This window comes from Vanellus vanellus (genome assembly GCF_965231255.1).
Source record: "Vanellus vanellus genome assembly, chromosome: 16".
Taxonomy (NCBI): domain Eukaryota; kingdom Metazoa; phylum Chordata; class Aves; order Charadriiformes; family Charadriidae; genus Vanellus; species Vanellus vanellus.
The window spans coordinates 1641347-1659947 of record NC_138921.1 but is presented as its reverse complement, the minus strand read 5'-3'; the positions used below and the strand labels follow the sequence as shown (position 1 = coordinate 1659947).

The 18601-nt window shown below is 59.7% G+C and overlaps 1 protein-coding gene across 1 annotated transcript in view; it reads left to right on the top strand.

Annotated features, from left to right (window-relative positions):
- Positions 1-18601, top strand: part of OSBP2 (oxysterol binding protein 2) — a gene marked incomplete at its 5' end in the record, with an annotated part of 154134 nt that overhangs the window by 122708 nt on the left and 12825 nt on the right. Inside the window, 4 exons of the mRNA XM_082491425.1 lie at positions 14933-15131; positions 16974-17091; positions 17815-17881; positions 18122-18289. Of these exons, the coding sequence (XP_082347551.1) occupies positions 14933-15131; positions 16974-17091; positions 17815-17881; positions 18122-18289 (552 nt within the window). The remainder of the gene's footprint in view (positions 1-14932; positions 15132-16973; positions 17092-17814; positions 17882-18121; positions 18290-18601) is intronic.

Sequence of the window (18601 nt, the reverse complement as noted above, 5' to 3'; positions counted from 1 at the left end):
GGGGGGGTGTGAGGGGTGTCACCCTGGGGTCCGTCCCTGCCCCTGTGGCCAGGGGAGCGGAGATGCGGAGCTCAGCCCTTGCGCTCGGAGCTGCTGCAGCCTTCACCGGGGCATCCTTCACCGGGGCATCCTTCACCGGGGCATCCTTCACCGGGGCATCCTTCGTTGCTTTTCTAATTTAGAGGTGAGCGTATCCCTGATGAGATCTGTCCAGACAGGCAGTGCTTCCCTCCCGCTCCCCTCATCATCGTCATCATGCCCTGTGTGTCCTTCCAGCCAGATTACGTCATGCGTGCGGGTGCTCAGACCTCACGCGTGTCCGTGGGGCATCTGGGCCAGCTGTGGCTTTCGGCTGGTGCTCCTGCAGACAACTTGTGCAGTTTTGTCTTCTCCGTGCCTTGGGGCTTCTCACTTCTTCACCATCTCCTCCACCACCTCCTCTGCCACCTCCTCCTCCTCTTTCACCTCCTCTTTCACCTCCTCCCTCCTCCTCCTCCTCCTCTTCTTCCTCTTCCTCCTCCTCCTCCTCTCTTCTTCCTCTTCCTCCTCCTCCTCCTCCTCCTCTCTTCTTCCTCTTCCTCCTCCTCCTCCTCCTCCTCCTCTTCTCCTCTTCCTCCTCCTCCTCCTCCTCTTCTTCCTCTTCTTCCTCCTCCTCCTCCTCTTCTTCCTCTTCCTCCTCCTCCTCCTCCTCCTCTTCTCCTCTTCCTCCTCCTCCTCCTCCTCCTCTTCCTCTTTCTCCTCCTCCTCCTCCTCCTCTTCTTTCCTCTTTCTCCTCCTCCTCCTCCTCCTCTTCTTCCTCTTCCTCTTCCTCCTCTCCTCCTCCTCCTCCTCCTCCTCCTCCTCCTCCTCCCTCCTCCTCCTCCTCTTCCTTTTCCCTCCTCCTCCTCTTCCTCCTCCTCCTCCTCTTCTCCTCCTCCTCCTCCTCTTCCTCTCCTCCTCCTCCTCCTCTTCTCCTCCTCCTCTCTCTTCTTCCTCCTCCTCCTACTCTTCCTCTTTCTCCTTCTCCTTCTCCTTCTCCTCCTACTCTTGCTCTTTCTCCTTCTCCTTCTCCTCCTCCTCCTCCTCCTTCTTGTGTTCATCTGACCCCCAGGAGGCTTCGACTCTGTCCTGGGGCTCCCCTGGGAGCCTCGGTGAGAAGATGGGGCACATTGTCACCAGCATCAAGGATGCCCTCCTGTTTTTTTGGCTGAGCGCGGTGACTTTTTTCTTGCAGCTGCAGAGGAGAGCTCCGAGCGTTTCCGCCCAGGTCAGCGAGGCCGCGTGTCGGTGTGCTTAGCGCGTCGCAGACGGGGCTTGCGCCGTCAGCGGTACCTGATGTTAATTGGCGGCTCTGTCGAAGCGTGAGACGGCCCGGCTGGGCACGGCCGCTGACGTTAACCGCGGCGCTGTGACCGGGTGAGCCTTGCCCGGACCTCGCGTCACCCTCCGGCCGCTGCCACGTGGCTGTGCCTGCTGGTTGTCACCCCTCGGGGCAGGACGGGGACCTGGGGGGGGGCGGGGGGGGGGCGCAAATAGCAAAGCGTCGCGGGGTTAATCCCTTCTGGGGTTCACAGGGAGTGTGTTGGCCTCTCGCCCGCGCTCCTGCTCCGAGAGGCTTCTCTCCAGCCTCTGTCAAAGGAGAGGGCACTGAAATGGTGGCACTGCTCTCCTGCGGATTTACCCCTGAAAGAGTTATGGCGCTGGGAGAGGAGTGGGATGGGGGCGATGAAGGAGTAGGGGTGTTTTGGGCGAGTAGGAGGGTTTTTGGCTGCTGAAGGAGCCGCTAACGGCAGCCACTGCTGCTGCGGCACCTCTCCTGCAGCGGAGCGGTTTGCAAAGGCACCGAGGTACAAACCGAAGCGGATTCCTCCAGGTCCCAGGGTCGGAGCTGCCCGTGGGCAATGCCAGCTGCTCCCTGCCACCGCCATGCGGTTGCGGACAGATGCTCTTCCAGCCCGGAGTTCGCTCCGTCAGGCGGACGAGAAAAGCAGAAACCAGCGAGAGCCTCGTTAAATCTTCCTTTGAGAGAGCCGTTAGCGGGACAGCGCTCTCTCAGCCTCCACGTGCGGCAAAAGCAGGGACCGGCCGCGCTCGTGGTGTCAGCTCTTTTGCTTTGCGCCCTCCCGCGAGGGTCCTGGTGCTGCTGTGGTGGTTTTCGGTGGTTCGGGCAAGTGAAGAGGAAGGAAGAAACTGCAGCAGTCGCCTGGAGATACCTCCCCGTGGCGGAAGAGCCGATGCTGGGAGCTTCCCGGGGAGGTGATTTTTGGCACACATGGCAGCAGAGAGGCCCTACTGGGTCGGGGCAATCCCAAGCACAACTCCAGGCTGGGTGGGGAATGGCTGGAGAGCAGCTCTGAGGAGGAAGGACCTGGGGGTGCTGATTGACGAGAAGCTCAACGTGAGCCATCAATGTGCGATCGCAGCCCAGAAGGCCAACTGCATCCTGGGCTGCATCAGAAGAAGTGTGGCCAGCAGGGCGAGGGGGGGGGATTCTGTCCCTCCACTCTGCTCTCATGAGACCCCACCTGGAGTACTGCATCCAGCTCTGCAGTCCCCAACATAAGGACATGGACCTGCTGGAGCATGTCCAGAGGAGAGCCACGAGGATGATGCGAGGGCTGGAGCACCTCTCCTATGAGGAGAGGCTGAAAGAGTTGGGACTGTTCAGCCTGGAGAAGAGAAGGCTCCGGGGAGATTTTATTGCGGCCTTCCAGTCCCTAAAGGGGCCTACAGGAGAGCTGGGGAAGGACTTTTTACTGGGGCATGTAGTGATAGGAGGAGGGGGAATGGCTTTAAACTGGAAGAGGGCAGGTTTAGATTAAACATTAGGAGGAAGTTTTTCACTCTGAGGGTGGTGAGGCACTGGAACAGGTTGCCCAGAGAGGTTGTTGAGGCCCCATTCCTGGAGGTGTTCAAGGCCAGGCTGGACGTGACCTTGGGCAACCTGGTCTAGTGGGAGATGTCCCTGCCTATGGCAGGGGGGTTGGAACTCGATGATCTTCAAGGTCCTTTCCAACCGAAACCATTCTATGATTCTATGAGCACCAAAAGGAAGAGCTGAAGACACGAGTGCTGCCGAAGGAGAGCAGTGAAACGCTGCGAGGGCGTGATTTTGGGGCTACCTGCTCTGTAGCAGAAGGTTCCAGCACACGGTCTCGGCTCTTCCCATGCATCTTCTGTACCAGTCCCAGCTCAGCCTCGGCACGCTACGATGAACCCTCCGGCACGGCCGGCGAAGCTGCTGCGTGCCACTTGGTGAGGTTTGGGGTGGAAGGGGCAGCGGTGCTGACACGCTGAAGCATCCAGCAACTGCCTTAGGTGGTTTTTCCGCTGGAGAGCGATGCTTTGGACGCCAGACCCCACGTCTTTCCCGGACTGCATCTCCCAGCTGGCATGGCTTCGCTCTGTAAACCCGTGGGCAGCGTTGGCTTATTCCGCTTATCGGAGCCACAAGGAACGTTTCCTTGCGCCGTGCTGAGAATGCGGTGGGGACGGGTTTGGTTGCCCACCTAAAGGCTGCGTGGGAACGGGATTAGAGCCCGTTATCACAGCCGGGACGGCGGATTTGCCGCTGTTTCATGCTAATCCTCTCTTTATTGCATGGGGCGGATTACACGTCTGCGGTGGCACTCGCTGCAGGCAGAGCCTGGCCATCGTGCCAGCGCTGCTCAGGGACCGTCTCTGCTGCTTTGGACGTGGGGTGAGGTCCTTTTGAGGAGCGACAGCCCGGGCGAGGTGGACTTGGTTGGTTAAGCAGTGCTTGGTGGGGGGAACACTGGTGTCTTTGTGGCATTTAGGCAGATGGCCTAAATTAAGTTAATAAAACTGCCAGAGGCATATCTGTGAGACCAGATCTGACTCCCACCCAAGCGTAGGCGTCCCCGTCTCAGGCGTCCCCGTCTCAGGCGTCCCCGTCTCAGGCGTCCCCGTCTCAGGCGTCCCCATCTCAGGCGTCCCCATCTCAGGCATCCCATCACATGCATCTCCATCTCAGGCATCCCATCACATGCATCTCCATCTCAGGCGTCCCCATCTCAGGCGTCCCCATCTCAGGCATCCCATCACATGCATCTCCATCTCAGGCATCCCATCACATGCATCTCCATCTCAGGCGTCCCCATCTCAGGCGTCCCCATCTCAGGCGTCCCCATCTCAGGCGTCCCCATCTCAGGCATCCCATCACATGCATCTCCATCTCAGGCATCCCATCACATGCATCTCCATCTCAGGCGTCCCTATCTCAGGCGTCTCCATCTCAGGCGTCCCCATCTCAGGCGTCCCCATCTCAGGCGTCCCCATCTCAGGCGTCCCTATCTCAGGCGTCCCATCTCAGGCATGCCTATCTCAGGCGTCCCTATCTCAGGCGTCCCTATCTATCTCAGGCGTCCCCATCTATCTCAGGCGTCCCCATCTCAGGCGTCCCCATCTCAGGCGTCCCCATCTCAGGCGTCCCATCTCAGGCATCTCCATCTCAGGCATCCCATCACATGCATCTCCATCTCAGGCGTCCCATCTCAGGCATCTCCATCTCAGGTGTCTCCATTTAATTCTCAGGGAATCCACAGTCTCCATAGAGAAACAGGTGCTGCTGGAATACCTGGAAGAAGACCATCAGCGGTGTTGGGAGCACCTTGGGTGAGCGCTGGGGGTCTTGCTGAGGTGCTGACGTTGGCAGTGTGCAGTGCGTGCTGCAGGTCACAGAGAGGTGGGCTGGGAGCTGCTCTGCTCTGGTGTCTTCCCACTCCCTGTTGGGGCATGAATGAGGTTTTCCGTGATTTTCTGTAGCACCCATTTTGCCCAGGCGTAGAGCTGCTTCCAATGTAACACTTGGAAGTATGGAAAGAAAAGCAATAGGGAGTAGGGTGATTTTTGGTGTGGAACCCATACCTACTGTCCCCACCGATTTTTACACAATGCCACCTCAGCCACAGGCTGAGAGAGTTGGGGGTGTTCAGCCCGGAGAAGAGAAGGCTCTGGGGAGACCTTAGAGACCCTTCCAGTCCCTAAAGGGGCTCCAGGAGAGCGAGAGAGGGACTTTTTACAAGGGCATGTAGTGGTAGGACAAGCGGGAATGGCTTCAAACTGGAATAGGGGAGATTTAGATGAGATATTTGGAAGAAATTCTCTCTTGTGAGGGTGGTGAGCCCCTGGTGCAGGTTGCCCCGAGAAGCTGTGGCTGTCCCATCCCTGGAGGTGTTCAAGGCCAGGTTGGACAGGGCTTGGAGCAAGCTGGGCTGGTGGGAGGTGTCCCTGCCCAGGGCAGGGGGGGTAGAACGAGATGATCTTCAAGGTCCCTTCCAACCTAAACCATTCTATGATTCTGTGATTTTTTTTGTGGTGTTGTGACCTGCCGAGGCTCAGCCCACCACCTTCTTTCAGGCTTTCCTCTTGCCCCCAGCCCTGCCCCAGGGAGGAGCAGCTCTCTGTGCGCCTCCATCCTCCTGCTGCAGACAGCCAGGATGCTCCTGAGCCGGCTGAGGGTCACTCCAAGGATTTGGAACAGATTTGCCGTTATTTAAGCAGTCTGTGTTGATCTGGATGTTTCCCTGCGCTGGTGGTGTCCAGCCAGCCTGGCCTCGGGCCACCGGCGTGCTGTGGGTGCCATCGCTGTCGCAGCGGATGACTGCGCTCAAAACCACGTCTCGTTGCCACCCAGCTGTGTGCGCGAGGTGATTTGGGATTCGGGCTGGCTCCATCCTTGTCTTTTCCCTTTTGCTTTCTGCTCAAGAGTATTCCGGGGGCGGTGGGGAAGGACAAATTAACCCTTTTTCGGTGCGAACGCTCCGGCGTATCTCACCGCTCTGAATCCGAACCGCTAATTTTTATGCCGTGCCGTGCTCCCGGAATGCTGACACCGTGTGAATGTGCTCGGAGCTAAAAAGAGGATCAGAAATCGCCCTTCCCTCGGGGGGCTGCTTTGCAGCGAGCAGCAGCGCAGATGTGTCCCGGGGTTTTTGATGACTCCAGGAAGGAAGGGAGCACTTATCTCCGAGACACCCGGTGCATGCAAAACGCCGAGGCGCTCTCTCCCCTGATGAATGAAGCGATGGCTCTTGCTGTATAATTCACCGGTGAAAAAGAGATGATTGAACGCATCTGGCGGGTGCCTTCTCCCGTGTCGCTCCTGAGCGATGAAGTGGTCCTTGTCCCGCGCAGGCAAAGGAATGGTCTGGTTGAGGAGCAGGAGACGTCGCTTCCCCGGTAGGTTTTTTCCTCCTCGAAGGTTGAGATTCGCAGGGCTGTTCCTCCGGGATGCTCGGGGCAGGTGGGATGCAGGTTTGAGTGTGCTCCATCAGCATCGCGTTGGAGGTGGTGAAATGCTCAGCCTTGCTAGGGCTTCCCGAGAGGTTGTCATCCCCCACGGTTCAGACCGTGGGCAGAAATCTGGCACGACCTGATGCGATCATTTACATTTTCAAGCTAATTAACGTCATCTCTGGGTTCTTTGTGTGTAATATTGACTGTTCACTCCCATTGAGGAACCGGGAGCGCTGCCGCTCTGCAGAGATGCCCGCGGGTGTGTGACACCACCACCTTGGCCGGACGCGGGTGACCTCGGGTGACCGTTTTCAACTGCATAAATAATCCGCGGGCTGTTAACGATGTTCCTATTAGGCTGCGACAAGCTGTGAAATCTGGTATATTTGCCGTGACAAATATGTGAAAGGTGTTAAATTGGCCCGTGGCAGCAGTGGCTGCTGGGCGCAGGGACAGACCACGGAGCTGGTGGCACCACGTCTCGCCTCCTCCTCCCCGGCAGGGTCTTAGTGACACCTTGCCTCTTCCTCCACGGGAATTTGCAGGAACCTCAGTGGTGCTGTTCCACAAAAAAGCGCTCTTTTGACCATTTTGGCTGTGCCTCCTTGTCTTGACGGTGATTTACAGCCCCACCGTCCAGCGCTGGAGTAGGAGCTGCTACAATCACTTGTTCCAGCCACGGAGGAGGAGAAGCCACCTCCGTCCCTCCTGCCACCCGCTCGTAGGTAACTCTGGGCTTCTCCGGGACCTTGTGCCCATCCTACAGATGGATGGAGCTTGCGTTGGACGTTCAGGGGTGACTAAGCAACCCTGCACCTTAGCCTTGCCGCCGCCTTAATTATTTTGAAACGAGCTTGCTTGTGGAGCAGGAGAGCATCTTGGCCGCTGCTCTCCATCCCTGACTCCATCCAGCAAAAGCTGGGACACGTTGGGCCACCTCCTGCGCCCCGCCATCCCCTCTGTACGTGGGGAGGCAGCGGGTGGGTGCCGGAGGATTAAAGCCAGGCTCCCAGCAAGGTTTGGGATGCGGCGTGGGGACGGGCACGGCATCCTCTGCTGCTCCCTCTCCTCCTCCTTGCTGGAGGGTCACTCACGGAGGGACCTTCGGGGAGGGCGGCGGATGAAGTTCACGCAGGCGGGGTAGGATGGGAGGGAGAAATTGCCTTTTTTCTCCAGGAGGCACTGAGAACAGCCGACTGCGCTCGTGATGGACCCCTCTCCGGGGCGTTAGCGGGTGGCTCCCCCAAAAACCGTGTGCCCCATCCCTGCCCACCTGCGCTGGGGTAGGAGCAGCCCCATAGCGCGGCACCGGCGCAAACGTCGGCGCTGCCTGAGCCCCACGTGCATCCAGGCGCTGCTAAACCGCAGCAGCTGCGTGGCGGCGGCGATGGCTCGGGGGGACGTGGGATGCGCTTAGCCTCGACATCACTGGGGAATCGCTTTTCGCGTGCTTTCGTCCCAAAACCTCTCATTTGCCCGTCCCTTCATCGAGGAGCCTCTTGCCCGCTGACCTCTGGGAGGACGGTCCGTGTCCCTGCGCCGGCGTAGCGTGGATTTGTGGCTGTGTCTTGCTTACAACCCAGATCAGGTTCAGCTGTAACTAAATTTAGCCGACGCTCCGTAAGGGTTTTATAAGCTGGATTTCGAGGCGTTGCTCCTGGCTCGGCGTCTGCAATTGTTTTCACCTCTGAAACGCCGGGGGGGGATTAACGAAATGAATGAGCTGGGGTGCTGGGAGTTTCGGCTGCGTTTGTGTCCCCTGCCCTCAACTTAATCCGTGCCAGGACTGGTCCGTGGCAGCCGATCGCATCCCCGTGGTGTCACTGGCGGGAGCTCACTGGTGGGGACCATCCCTCTGCTCCTCGGCTGCCTCCTCCGGCGGTGCCGGCTCTGCGGGGCGAGGATCGCTGCTGTGGAAAAACCCCTGCCCACCTTCATCCCGGCTGGTTTGCGAGAGCCGTCACCTTTGGGGACGAGGTGATGCGTGTGAGCAGTGAAGCAGAAGGTCCAGGCTCTGCCCGGGCGCTCCCAGTCCCTCTTTGAGGTAAGGTGGGAGCTGGGGGGGGATGCAGACGGCTCCCCGGCCCTTCGGCCCCCGGCTTCTCCCAAAACAGGAGAAGGCAGTGGGGATGACGAGCGTGAGCACAGCTCGTGAGCAGCTTCTGGGTGTTTTCAGCCCAAATCCTGTGCGCCGGCTGAGCCGTTGCGGCAGGGTCAGTGGCACGGGAGGGGAGCGGAGCCGGGATTCATCCCAGCATGGTCCAAGGTCAGGACTCGGCGGAACGGGGGCGTGAAGGGATTGATCTCCTTGTCCCAGGACCTTGTCACGCCATCGCCTGCAGCAGCCGGTCCCCCTTGGCTGCCCCAGCGGGTCGAGGTGCTGCAGCATCGCTCGAGGCTGGAGCACCGACGGGGGTCCCGGGGCACCGCCGGTGCGGTTGGGGCAGTGACGGCAGTGAGAGCTGCGTGTCCCTGTGCACAGCACCTCCCGCCCTTCATCTCCTGCGAGGAAAGAGCCGCTCTGACCTGCACCTCCGCCTCTTCTCTCCGGCCCTGGGAAGAGACAACCCCTCGGGGTTGGGGTCCCCCAGGAGTCTCACGGCTCTTGGTGCCCTCCAGGGGGTCCCCGTTGGCGAGGACGGACCCCCGCCGTGCCGGTGCCGTATCAGGGCTTCCCGGCGGCTGCGTCGCAAAGAGCTTTTGCGGTGGCAGTGGCTGAAGATGTAGGTGAGTCGTGCAGGGATGGGAAGATGCTCCCCGTTTTGCTCGCACCCGGCACCAAGGCAGTGCCTGAGCCCCCCGTGCCGCTCGACGGAGAGTGGATTTCCAGTCTTTACTTGCAAACATCCAACTCCCCGTCTCCCGCTTCCTTGCCGTGGTGCGGGCACCGCTCCCGACAGCGTGCGCGGCTCCGCAGAGGTTGGCTGGCTTTGCTGTGTCAGCGTATCTGCGGAGAGGTGGCCCAGCAGAGCGTTCTTCTCGGCTTTACGTCCTTGCGAGAGCTGAGCTGGTGGAGAAGCTCCGTGGACGTGTTTGTGCCTATATTATGGGTTGCGTCGTCATATCTAAAAGGGTTTTAATTTCGGAAAACCCTAGAGCGGGTGTTTAGTGAGCCTCTCGTGCTGGCTGGGAGCACGCTGGTGTCACCCGTGGGCCTGATCCTGTGCGTGCGGTGCTGTGAATCCCGCGCTGGGGTCGCTGGTGGGAGGATCTGGGCTTTGAAGCAGCGGCTCTGGCGCTTCTCCTGCCACCAGTCTCAGCTTCTGGGTGCAGAGAGCATCCCACCATCCAGCTGCATCCCGCCACGGCGGTTGGGCTCAGTGAGCACCGCTCTTCCTTCCTCCATTCCCCCCACGGCTAGTTGCTGCTCGGGATCTCACCACCATCCCCCAAACCCACACCACCAGGCAGGACATCCCCTTTCCAACCCCGGCTCCCGCTTGCCTTCACTCCCCTCTCCTCCAAGACTGTTTTCCTGCCCACATTTTCTTGCTCTGTGGCGGTGCCAGACAGTCCTGGGAGCTGGTGGTGCTCAACCAGCTGGAAGAAGCATCTCGGTGATGAACGTCACCGATGGCGAAGCCATCCCAGCCTGGTGGACCGGTCCCAGAGGAGCCTTGTGGACAGTTTCCTTCTGGATTCGTTCCCTGCGGGAGCGGCGAACTGGCCTTGCCAGCGTCCTTCCCCACGCCGAGCAGCAGTGCCGTGCCGGCTCCGGTGCGGTGCGTCCGTCTCGGTGGGGGATGGGGACAATGCAGTGCGAAGGGTTTCACTGGAAGATGAAGAAGAAGGTCTCTCCAAGGGGAAGGTGCAGCTCTCTGGGCTTTGGCGGCTGCAACCAGACGTAAGTCGGGTCATGTCCTTCGGTGGAAGGCAGTGGCCAGCGGCGTTTTAATTAACCGGGGCGGCCGCCACCTCGGGGGATGTCGGACTGTGGCCGCGTTTTGACAGTTCTTTGTCTCGGGGAAAGGTCGGCACGGCTCCTCGCTCCCGGCAAACGCCGTAGCGCGACGCCTGCCAAGGCGTCAGCGAAGGTGGGGACGGCCAAAACAGCCTCGGCCAAGGGGGGAGGGGGTTGGTTTGAGCCGCCGAAGGGGCTGCGGGTCCCTGCGATGAGCCGGGATGGAGCCGAGATGGGGCTGAGACATCGTGGGCTGAGATCTGCCTCCTCGGAGACCACGCAAGCAGCCGTGGGGGTTGAGGAAAACCAGACAGCCGAGCTCGAGATAAAGGCTGGGATTCTTTTCCCTTCGATACCGACCTCCCCGGGGGAGATGCCCGTGGCTGAGCTACTCGGCCCCGGGGAGCTCCGGGGTTGGTGCTGCCCCTGCTCCACGCTGGGGGTGTGTGGGGCACGTTTTGGCTCAGGGATGAGCTCTGTGGATAGAGACGACAGTGGAAAAATACACCCTGAGCCCTGTTCAGTGCTGCTCTCGCCCCCGGCGAGCATCCCTGCGCAACTCCGCGCTCGCTGGCTGTGGAAGATACAAACCCAAATTAATCGCTTTATTTTTCTTGGCCGCTGCTGGCAGCTGGGGAGCTGGGCTTGGGGCGTCTTTCGCGCAGGACCTTCTGCTGTTCCCACCCTCGGCATCGCTTCTCTTCCAGCGAGCGAACGTGCCGCTCGCCCGGGGTGATGCGGGCGCTTGGTGAGAGCGGCGGTTTGGATCCGGCGCCGGAATTGCAGAGGAATAGGCTGCGGAAAGGTGCCTCGACGGCCTTTCCAGAACAGGGAATGTACCCTGTGCGTACCCCGGCTGGCCCCTAAATCCGCACGGATGCAAGTTGCGGGATGCTGCCGGGGATGAGCATCATCCCGACCTTCTGTGTGGAGGTACCGCTGTCTCCGGTGGGGTCTGGGGCCGGGAGATGACCATCCCGGTCATCTTCTCAAAACCTCCCCACGCTCTGCGGAGAAAGTCTGCAACGCCCACGGCTGCTTCTCCGTCACGTGGATTTTTGGTATGTGGCTGTAAATGAAGCCTCTTGGTGCAGATGCCCATTTGGGAACCGGCGTGAATCCTCAGTGAAGCTCTGCGGCCTCGGGACGGGAGGACCCGAGGTTTCATCTGCTCTAATTTTTATTGAGGACGTTGATTTCTGTCAACTGATGGAGCAATTTCTCCTCTGCGTCCCACGGCTCCCTGGCCACGCGCTGGAGGGCTGCCTTCGCCTGGCTCCTCTGTAATTACCTCCTTTTCCCCTAATTTACCGTTATACCTTACGAACTGTGTTTAATTGCAACAGCATAATTACAGGTCATCTCCTAGCGCATCGTTTTAAAGCGCTCAACGCCCTGAGCTGGCAGTTTCCATCCTCGGTGCCAGCCAGCTGTGCCAAAATGGGTATTTCTGCGCCCGCTGCCTGCGGAGAGGGACCTTCGGAGCGGATAATGAGCTTTGCTGGGCTGGGAAGGTCACGGCCGCTATCTCATTACTTGCCCTTGTGGTTTCATCCTCTTATCGCAATGCATCAGCGTAATAAAAGAAGCCGGCGTGCCGGCTTGGGGCACGGGGTAGTTTTAACTGGCAGGAGGCTTCAGCTTGAAGCTGGGTGTGAAGGCATCAGGTCAGGGTCTGCCCCGTGGGCTTTGTGGCCGTGGGTGGCCGCCAACGGGGCTTTTCGGGGTGGGGAGAGGAGATGAGTTGTTTCCGCAGACGGAGGTGAAAACGCGGCGCGAAGCGCCCTGGCGATGGGCGGTGTGGTCTCACTTCTCCCCGTGTCCACCCCCGGGGTCCGTGGCTCACGGGAGGTGGTCCCCACGGGGTTGGGGAGGAGTGGGGTGGGAGCACAGCTCGGAATTTGGGGGGGACGGCACCCTGACGCCTCCCTGCCTGCAGTCGGAGGAACGGCCAAGCTCCGAGCAGGGTCTCACAGCTTGTGTGGTGCTGAGGGTGTGCGGAGGGTTTTGTCGCTCTCGCGGTTGCCGGTACAGCCTTAATTCCATCGTGACGCGCTGCTCCCGGGGGGAATATTCACTGCGCTCGGGCAGGTGGGTGTCTCCTTCCCCGGGGCAGCACCGCTGAGTTGCTTCCCAGCATCACTGCTGGCCACCACTGGAAATGGAGAGGCCGAGAAGCTGACGCCGTAGGACAAACCCGCTTGCAAACATTTTTCGGCTGAATTGTTTCAGCCTAGCGAAACCGCGAGGGATCGCGTCTCGTTAAAGAGCCGTAATGACGCTGAAGACCGATGCGTGGTGGAGCTCGCCCTCGGGACACTGGTGTATACCCGTCTGCACTGGAAAAAAAAAAGCCAGCAGGTTTGGAAAAGCATGTGGTCTGTGGGTTTAAATTCATCCTGGCCAGTTTGGTGCTGGGACTGGTGCTGCAGGAACGCGCCTGTAGATGGGGAGCGAGCAGGCGGGGGCGAGCGGGGATGGAGATAACACAACCGCAGGGTCAGCGTCTTCCACGGAAGCAGGAGAGAGCAGAGACGAATACAAAGCAAAAGCTGTTTAAATATGATGGGTTACACTGATTTTTTTTTTTTTTTTTTTTTTTCAAAAGACGGACCCAAACTCATTGTGTTTGTCCTTCGTTTATCTGATCCGAGTTTGGTTCCTGCCTCTTCCCGCAACGGGGATGCTTCTCGAGGTGAGGCTGGGGACGGAGGTGAGCTCCCGGGGGACGTGGCAGTGTTCGGGACATCACCCAAGGCGCTCCTGCCCACCCCCTGCGCTTTTCTTCCTTAACACGGGATACTCGTTCCCTCCGCTTCGTGCTTCTTCACCCTAAAATATGAAAACCTTTGTGTCACTTCCCGGGGGATTCGTTTCTGCTGTGATTAAAGGAAAAACTTCTTTCCCGGGAGGAGACTGAAATGCTGCTCCTATCCAAAAGGAGAGGTTTGGTGAAGAGCTGATGCATCGGAGCTTTTTTTTTTTTTTGGACAAATCCTGGTAAAATGGGGCCGGGTCATAGAAGCTGAAGCCCTGAACCTGTTCCTTGACCGGGAGATACCTGAATAGGGATTCAGGTGCCACCTGCAGGCAAAATTCAGAGTAAGCTGCCAAGAGCTGAATAAATCCCACGTGAAATCCAAGTAGATGGGAAAAAAAAGAAAATAACTGGGTGGTGGGGATGGTTAGAAGTCTGTTGCGCGTTCAAAACTCTCTGGTTTTAGTCCTTTTGAACAGTTTTGAGTTTTTCAGGCCAGCGTTTATCTAAAGAGGGACCTCCCTTGGTGTGGCGATGAGCTGGAGCTTGCCGAAGCACGAGCAACAGTTCATTTGCCTGCACATCGCCAGCCTGCCTCCGAATATCCTGCAAAATCCCCGTAAAAATGCGCATTTTCCTACTTCTAAACCCAAGAAGTTGTTTAGCGCGTCCCACCTTGCAGAGATTCGGGGGAAGGAGGAGGAGGAGCAGCCCCTGCCTCTGCCCTCGGCTTCACGGGGGGCTCACCGCAACGGAAGCGGCGAAGCCGAGGGGGACTCGGTTGTTTGGGTCTCATCGAAAAAAATAACCTAAAAATAGAGCTCTGAGGGTTGGCTGTCTCGCTCGCCGGACAATAGACAGGCAGCTCGGGGGAGCTGGCAGCGTCCCGTCCCCGAACGGACGTCCCGTGCTGGGAAATCTCCCGCTGGGCATCTGATGCCCCCGGGGATGGGAGATGCTGAGGGGCGCTGCGGCGGCGGGTTCAGTGGTGCCCAGTGAGAGGGCAAGAGGGAACAGGCACAAACTTGACCGTAGGAAGTTCCATCTCAACCTGAGGAGGACCTTCTTTGCTTTGAGGGTGGCAGAGCACTGGCACAGCTGCCCAGAGAGGGGGGGGAGTCTCCCACTCTGGAGCCATTCCAAACCCGCCTGGATGTGTCCTGTGCCACTGCTGGAGGTGCCCCTGCTCTGGCGGGGGGTGGCACTGGGGAAGGTCTAGAGGGCCCTTCCAGCCCTGACCAGTCTGGGATTCTGTGTAATGCTACCAAGGGGTTCTCCTCTTAGCCCAGGGGGTGGTGGCCGTGGTGGCACAGGACGGGGAGGCTGTGCATCCCACAAGGTGCATCCCGTGAGCCCTTCTGCCCTTGTGCCCGGCATGTCCGCATGCGGCCCCGCAGCTGGTGGCTCCCCAGGGCCCGTCGTGGAGAGGAGAGGGCTTTTGGCCATGGTGAATGTGTTATGGGGGGTCAGGCCCTCTGCTGCCCGCTGGGCTGTGCGGCTCCAGGGAGGAGCTGGGCATCCTCCCTCTCTGCTTCCTTGGAGCAAAGGGCTCGCCAGCTCCTGGGCTTGAGCATCCTCCCCCATCTGTGGCTGTCACCCTGGGGACCGTCACCCTGGGGGCCGTCATCCTGTCTGTCATCTCCTCGTCTGCAGGACTGGGGGTGGAGGTGGCACCTCGAGATCTGAGATGGGGCTGGGGACAGGAACGGGCTGTGGGACTGGGACGTGGTGGTCCCGGCTGCTGGGGGAGGTGGGACGTCACGAAGACATTGTGGACTGAGGGCAGTTGCCCATATTGCAGCCATCTCCTCAAGGTTTGGACGGTCAAGAGTTGAGCTGTCCTTAACTCGGTGGATACGGGGGATTGCGCGAAGCTCTGGAACTGCATTTTTTACAACCAGGGTCCTGCGACGGGAGGAGGGGCAGCAGTGGGGAGTCAGCTCTGGAGTCACCGCGTGCCAGCGTTGGCTCCGTGATGAGCTCCTGGGCTGCGAGGGCCGTGCCGGGTGCTGACGTCTCCCTTCCTCCCCCTCCAGGCTTGCCGCGATTTCCTGGACTTAGCCGAAACTCACAGCCGAAAATGGCAGCGGGCGCTGCAGTATGAGCGGGAGCAGCGGATCCGGCTGGAGGAGACCATCGAGCAGTTAGCCAAGCAGCACAACAGCTTGGAGCGAGCCTGCCGCGGAGCCCCCGGCCTTTCCTCCAGCAGCACCGGCATCACCAGCACCGCCAAGGGTGAGCGCCGGCGGGCCGGGCGGCAGGACCGGGGCTGGGTGCCGTTAACGGAGGCAGAGCCCCACGGGACACCCTGGGATGGACGGGGGCTTTCTGCTCGGTTGCTCCCAGCGAGTCGGCAGGGATGGGAAGGACTCACAAGGCAATGCCTTGTACGTTTTGGTTTTTTTTTTTTTATAATGGACCCTATTATGCCATAATTGTCCCTAATTGTCCTTACTGGGGGACTTGGGTGTCCCCAAGGTAGGGATGCGGGAGAGAGCTGTCCCCCCCACCTTGCTCACGTTATTCCAGACTATTTTGGTAGCCTTAACCCTCACCGGCGGGGATGTCTCTGGCTGCTGGAGGGCATCCGTGGCGCTTAGAGGGAGCCCGGGGTCCCCGGGCACTGCCGAGTTCACGGCTGCGCAGGGTGCTGGTGGCCCGGCTGGGGCTCGTTTGCTTGTTTGCAAGAGTTACTGGGCAATAAAATCTTAACAGCTTCGCACATTCATGCCAAATCTCCTTCCCTGCGGGAGGCATTAGTTACAGCCCGGTAACCAAAAACTGCAAATAGTGCCTTGTCTTATTTTTAAAGGATATATAGACTCAAGGGAGAGAGCAGCGGCCGTTGCAGGGGGTGATGGCAGTGCCAGGCACCGCGCTCGTTCTTGTATGGCCTCGAGGAAACGGCCTCAAGTTGTGCCAGGGGAGGTTTAGGATGGATATTAGGAACAATTTCTTCACCGAAAGAGTTGTCAAGCAGTGGAACAGGCTGCCCAGGGACGTGGTGGAGTCACTGTCCCTGGGGGTATTTAAAAGATATATTGACGTGGCGCTTTGCGACATGGTTAAGTGGGACTTGGCCGTGTTCGCTTAATGGTTGGACTCTATCTTAAAGGTCTTTTCCAACCTCAATGATTCTGTGGTGCGGTTGGGGACAGCAGGGGGCAAATCGCTGTAGGGACAGCCACAAATCCAGCCCAATCCCATCGCCAGGAGTGACCCTGCTCCTCCGGCGGAGCGTGGGAGCGCTGCAGGGAAGGAGAGTGCCGAACGCTGCCAGGAAGCATCCGGCTCGGATAGGATGCTGCGGCGAGGTGGCCAGAGCCAGGGTGGCCATCCCGGTCCCTCCGTGTGCCAGCTTCCCACGGCATCCCCCCTTGCCGGAGCAGCAGTACGGCCCAGCGGCCCCGAGAGAGGTGGTCAGCTCTGCCACGTGCCCTGCTCCGTGCGGGCTGCTGGAGCCGTGGTTTTGTGGCCGAGCGGTGACGCCCGCGGTGAGGCTGCGCTCGGGGCACAGGGCAGGAGCCCGGCCAGCCGCACCGCGGCTCGGAAGTCACCACAATTAATGTCTGCTCCCGCCTTCGTAGCGATCTCTCCCGCTGCAGCAGGGAAGAGAACTGTTTGTAGGTGCGGGGCTGGAAATGCCGAGGACTGGGAAATCTTTCTGAGCATCACCTAAAACACGGGACTTTGGGGATGGTTTTTTTTTTTTTTTTTCGGCTTTAATCCAGAGTGGATTTCCCGGCAGACTAGGCGGTGCTGGAGCAGCAGCCACGGTAGACGCGGTTGGGCGTGCGCCTGGCATGGCGCGTGGGTGGCATTTTTAGAGGTGCTCCCCAGCACGGCAGGGAAAGCCTCGTGTGCCCGGACTGGGGAGCAGGACACGAGTTGCCGGGGCACCTTCTGTTGTTTTTTTAGGGAGCTGGAAATCAATCCGGCATCCTCTGATCGTGGAGAGGGTTGGAGAGGAGAGGGACAAGCTGTAAAGGGAGACGGAGTTGGCGGGGACACAGTGGGAGGAGGGTGGGCTCTGGGGACCGGCAGCACCTGAGCATCTCAAACCCTTTGCGCCACCAGGGAGTGTGCAGTCTGCCAAAGGAGAGGCCAGTGATGAAGATGAAGAGACGGAGTATTTTGATGCCATGGAGGATGCCCCAGCTTTTATCACTGTAACCGCAGACCCCAAGCACCACAGGTACGAGCCCCCGTCCCAGGGCCACCCGTCGCGCGGTGCAGCCCGGCGAAACCTGCTGCGAGTGCGGGAAGAGCAGGGGAGAGACGGTTTCCCCGGTGCTGAGCTTGGGCTTGAGGGGCAGCATCCTCTCCCCTGGGGTTACTCTGCGTGCCTGTCCCCCAACAAACAGGCTGCTCTCTGCTCTCACAGCCCCGGAGCGAACGAGGCTGAGGATGGCTCCGGCTGTAGCAAAGCAGGGGAGGAAGGACAGACATCAAGCCCATGCTGCGGTAAAGCTAAATCTGCCCCAGCAGCTGATGTGGGCTGGAGGGGAGCCTGGGTAGGGACTTGGAGGGACATCCCTTGGAGGGACATCCCTTGGAGGGACATCCCTTGGAGCATCGGGCAGTAGCGGGGAGTACCTTGCCTTCATCTGCCTTGACCTGCTCTCACACCTCCTTGGGCGCCTGTCTGGGCTGGAGGCACCTATGATCTCAACCGTGGTCACAGCGCTGGGCTCGCTGGCAAGTGCAGAGGCTCTCGGCGCCCAGGCTGGGACACCCTGCGCCGAGCATCCCCTCCCAACGCCCGCCCTCCGTCACCTTCTTGCCTTCCTGGCAGCACCCTGGGGTGGTGCAGGGAGATGCCCCGGGTGATGGTGGCTGTGCTGCACCAACCGTGGCTCTTCTCTCCCCTTCTCTGCTCTTCCTGTGTGTTTACCAGCCGGTACTCTCTTCCCTGCAGGCGTTCGGGCAGCAACCTGAGTGGGGCCAGCGAGGGCCACCCTGAGGACTGGAACCTGGAGGACAGCGTGAGTTGGCGGGGCAGAGCGGGAGGGACGGTCCCGGTGGGATGAAACCAGGGGAGAGGAGCAGGAGAGGAGGAGGTTGTTGGAGGGCCTCACCATCCAGGAGCCCAGGAGAACAGACCTCTAGTGCACACGATGTCTCCTGAGCTGTGGTTGCTTCTGCCGGGAGCTGCTGGGTCTGGTTGGATCGTGCTGGATGAGTCTGGCGTAGACCTACCTACCTTTCTTCTGTTGCTTCCGCAGGTCTTTGAAAGCTCCAATCAAAGCAGCTACAATGAGTCCACTTGCAAAGATCTCCTGCCGAAGAAAAGGAGACGGACTCGCATTCCCGACAAACCCAACTACAGCCTTAACCTCTGGAGCATCATGAAAAACTGCATCGGCAAAGAGCTCTCCAAGATCCCCATGCCTGTAAGTGCGCGTGTCCCAGGCGCCGAGCGCTGGCGGAGGGGGTGCTGCCATCGTGCCGGCGTTGAGGGCTAAGCTTGGGCACGGCTCTCGGCTGTGCGAAGGATTTGGATTGCGGCTCCAGGTGCTGTGGTAGCACAGCAGCCCCGAGCGGGACAGGAGTTTGTCCTGGGGGAATGGCTTTTGCACTGGCAGAGCCCTCGGAAGCCATCTCGCTCTTCTCCGCAGCGCCTATGTGTCCCCGCTGCTCAGATCTGCTGACTCTAAGCCATATGGTTTTCCCTGCAATTTATTTGCCTCTTGAAATCATCTGCC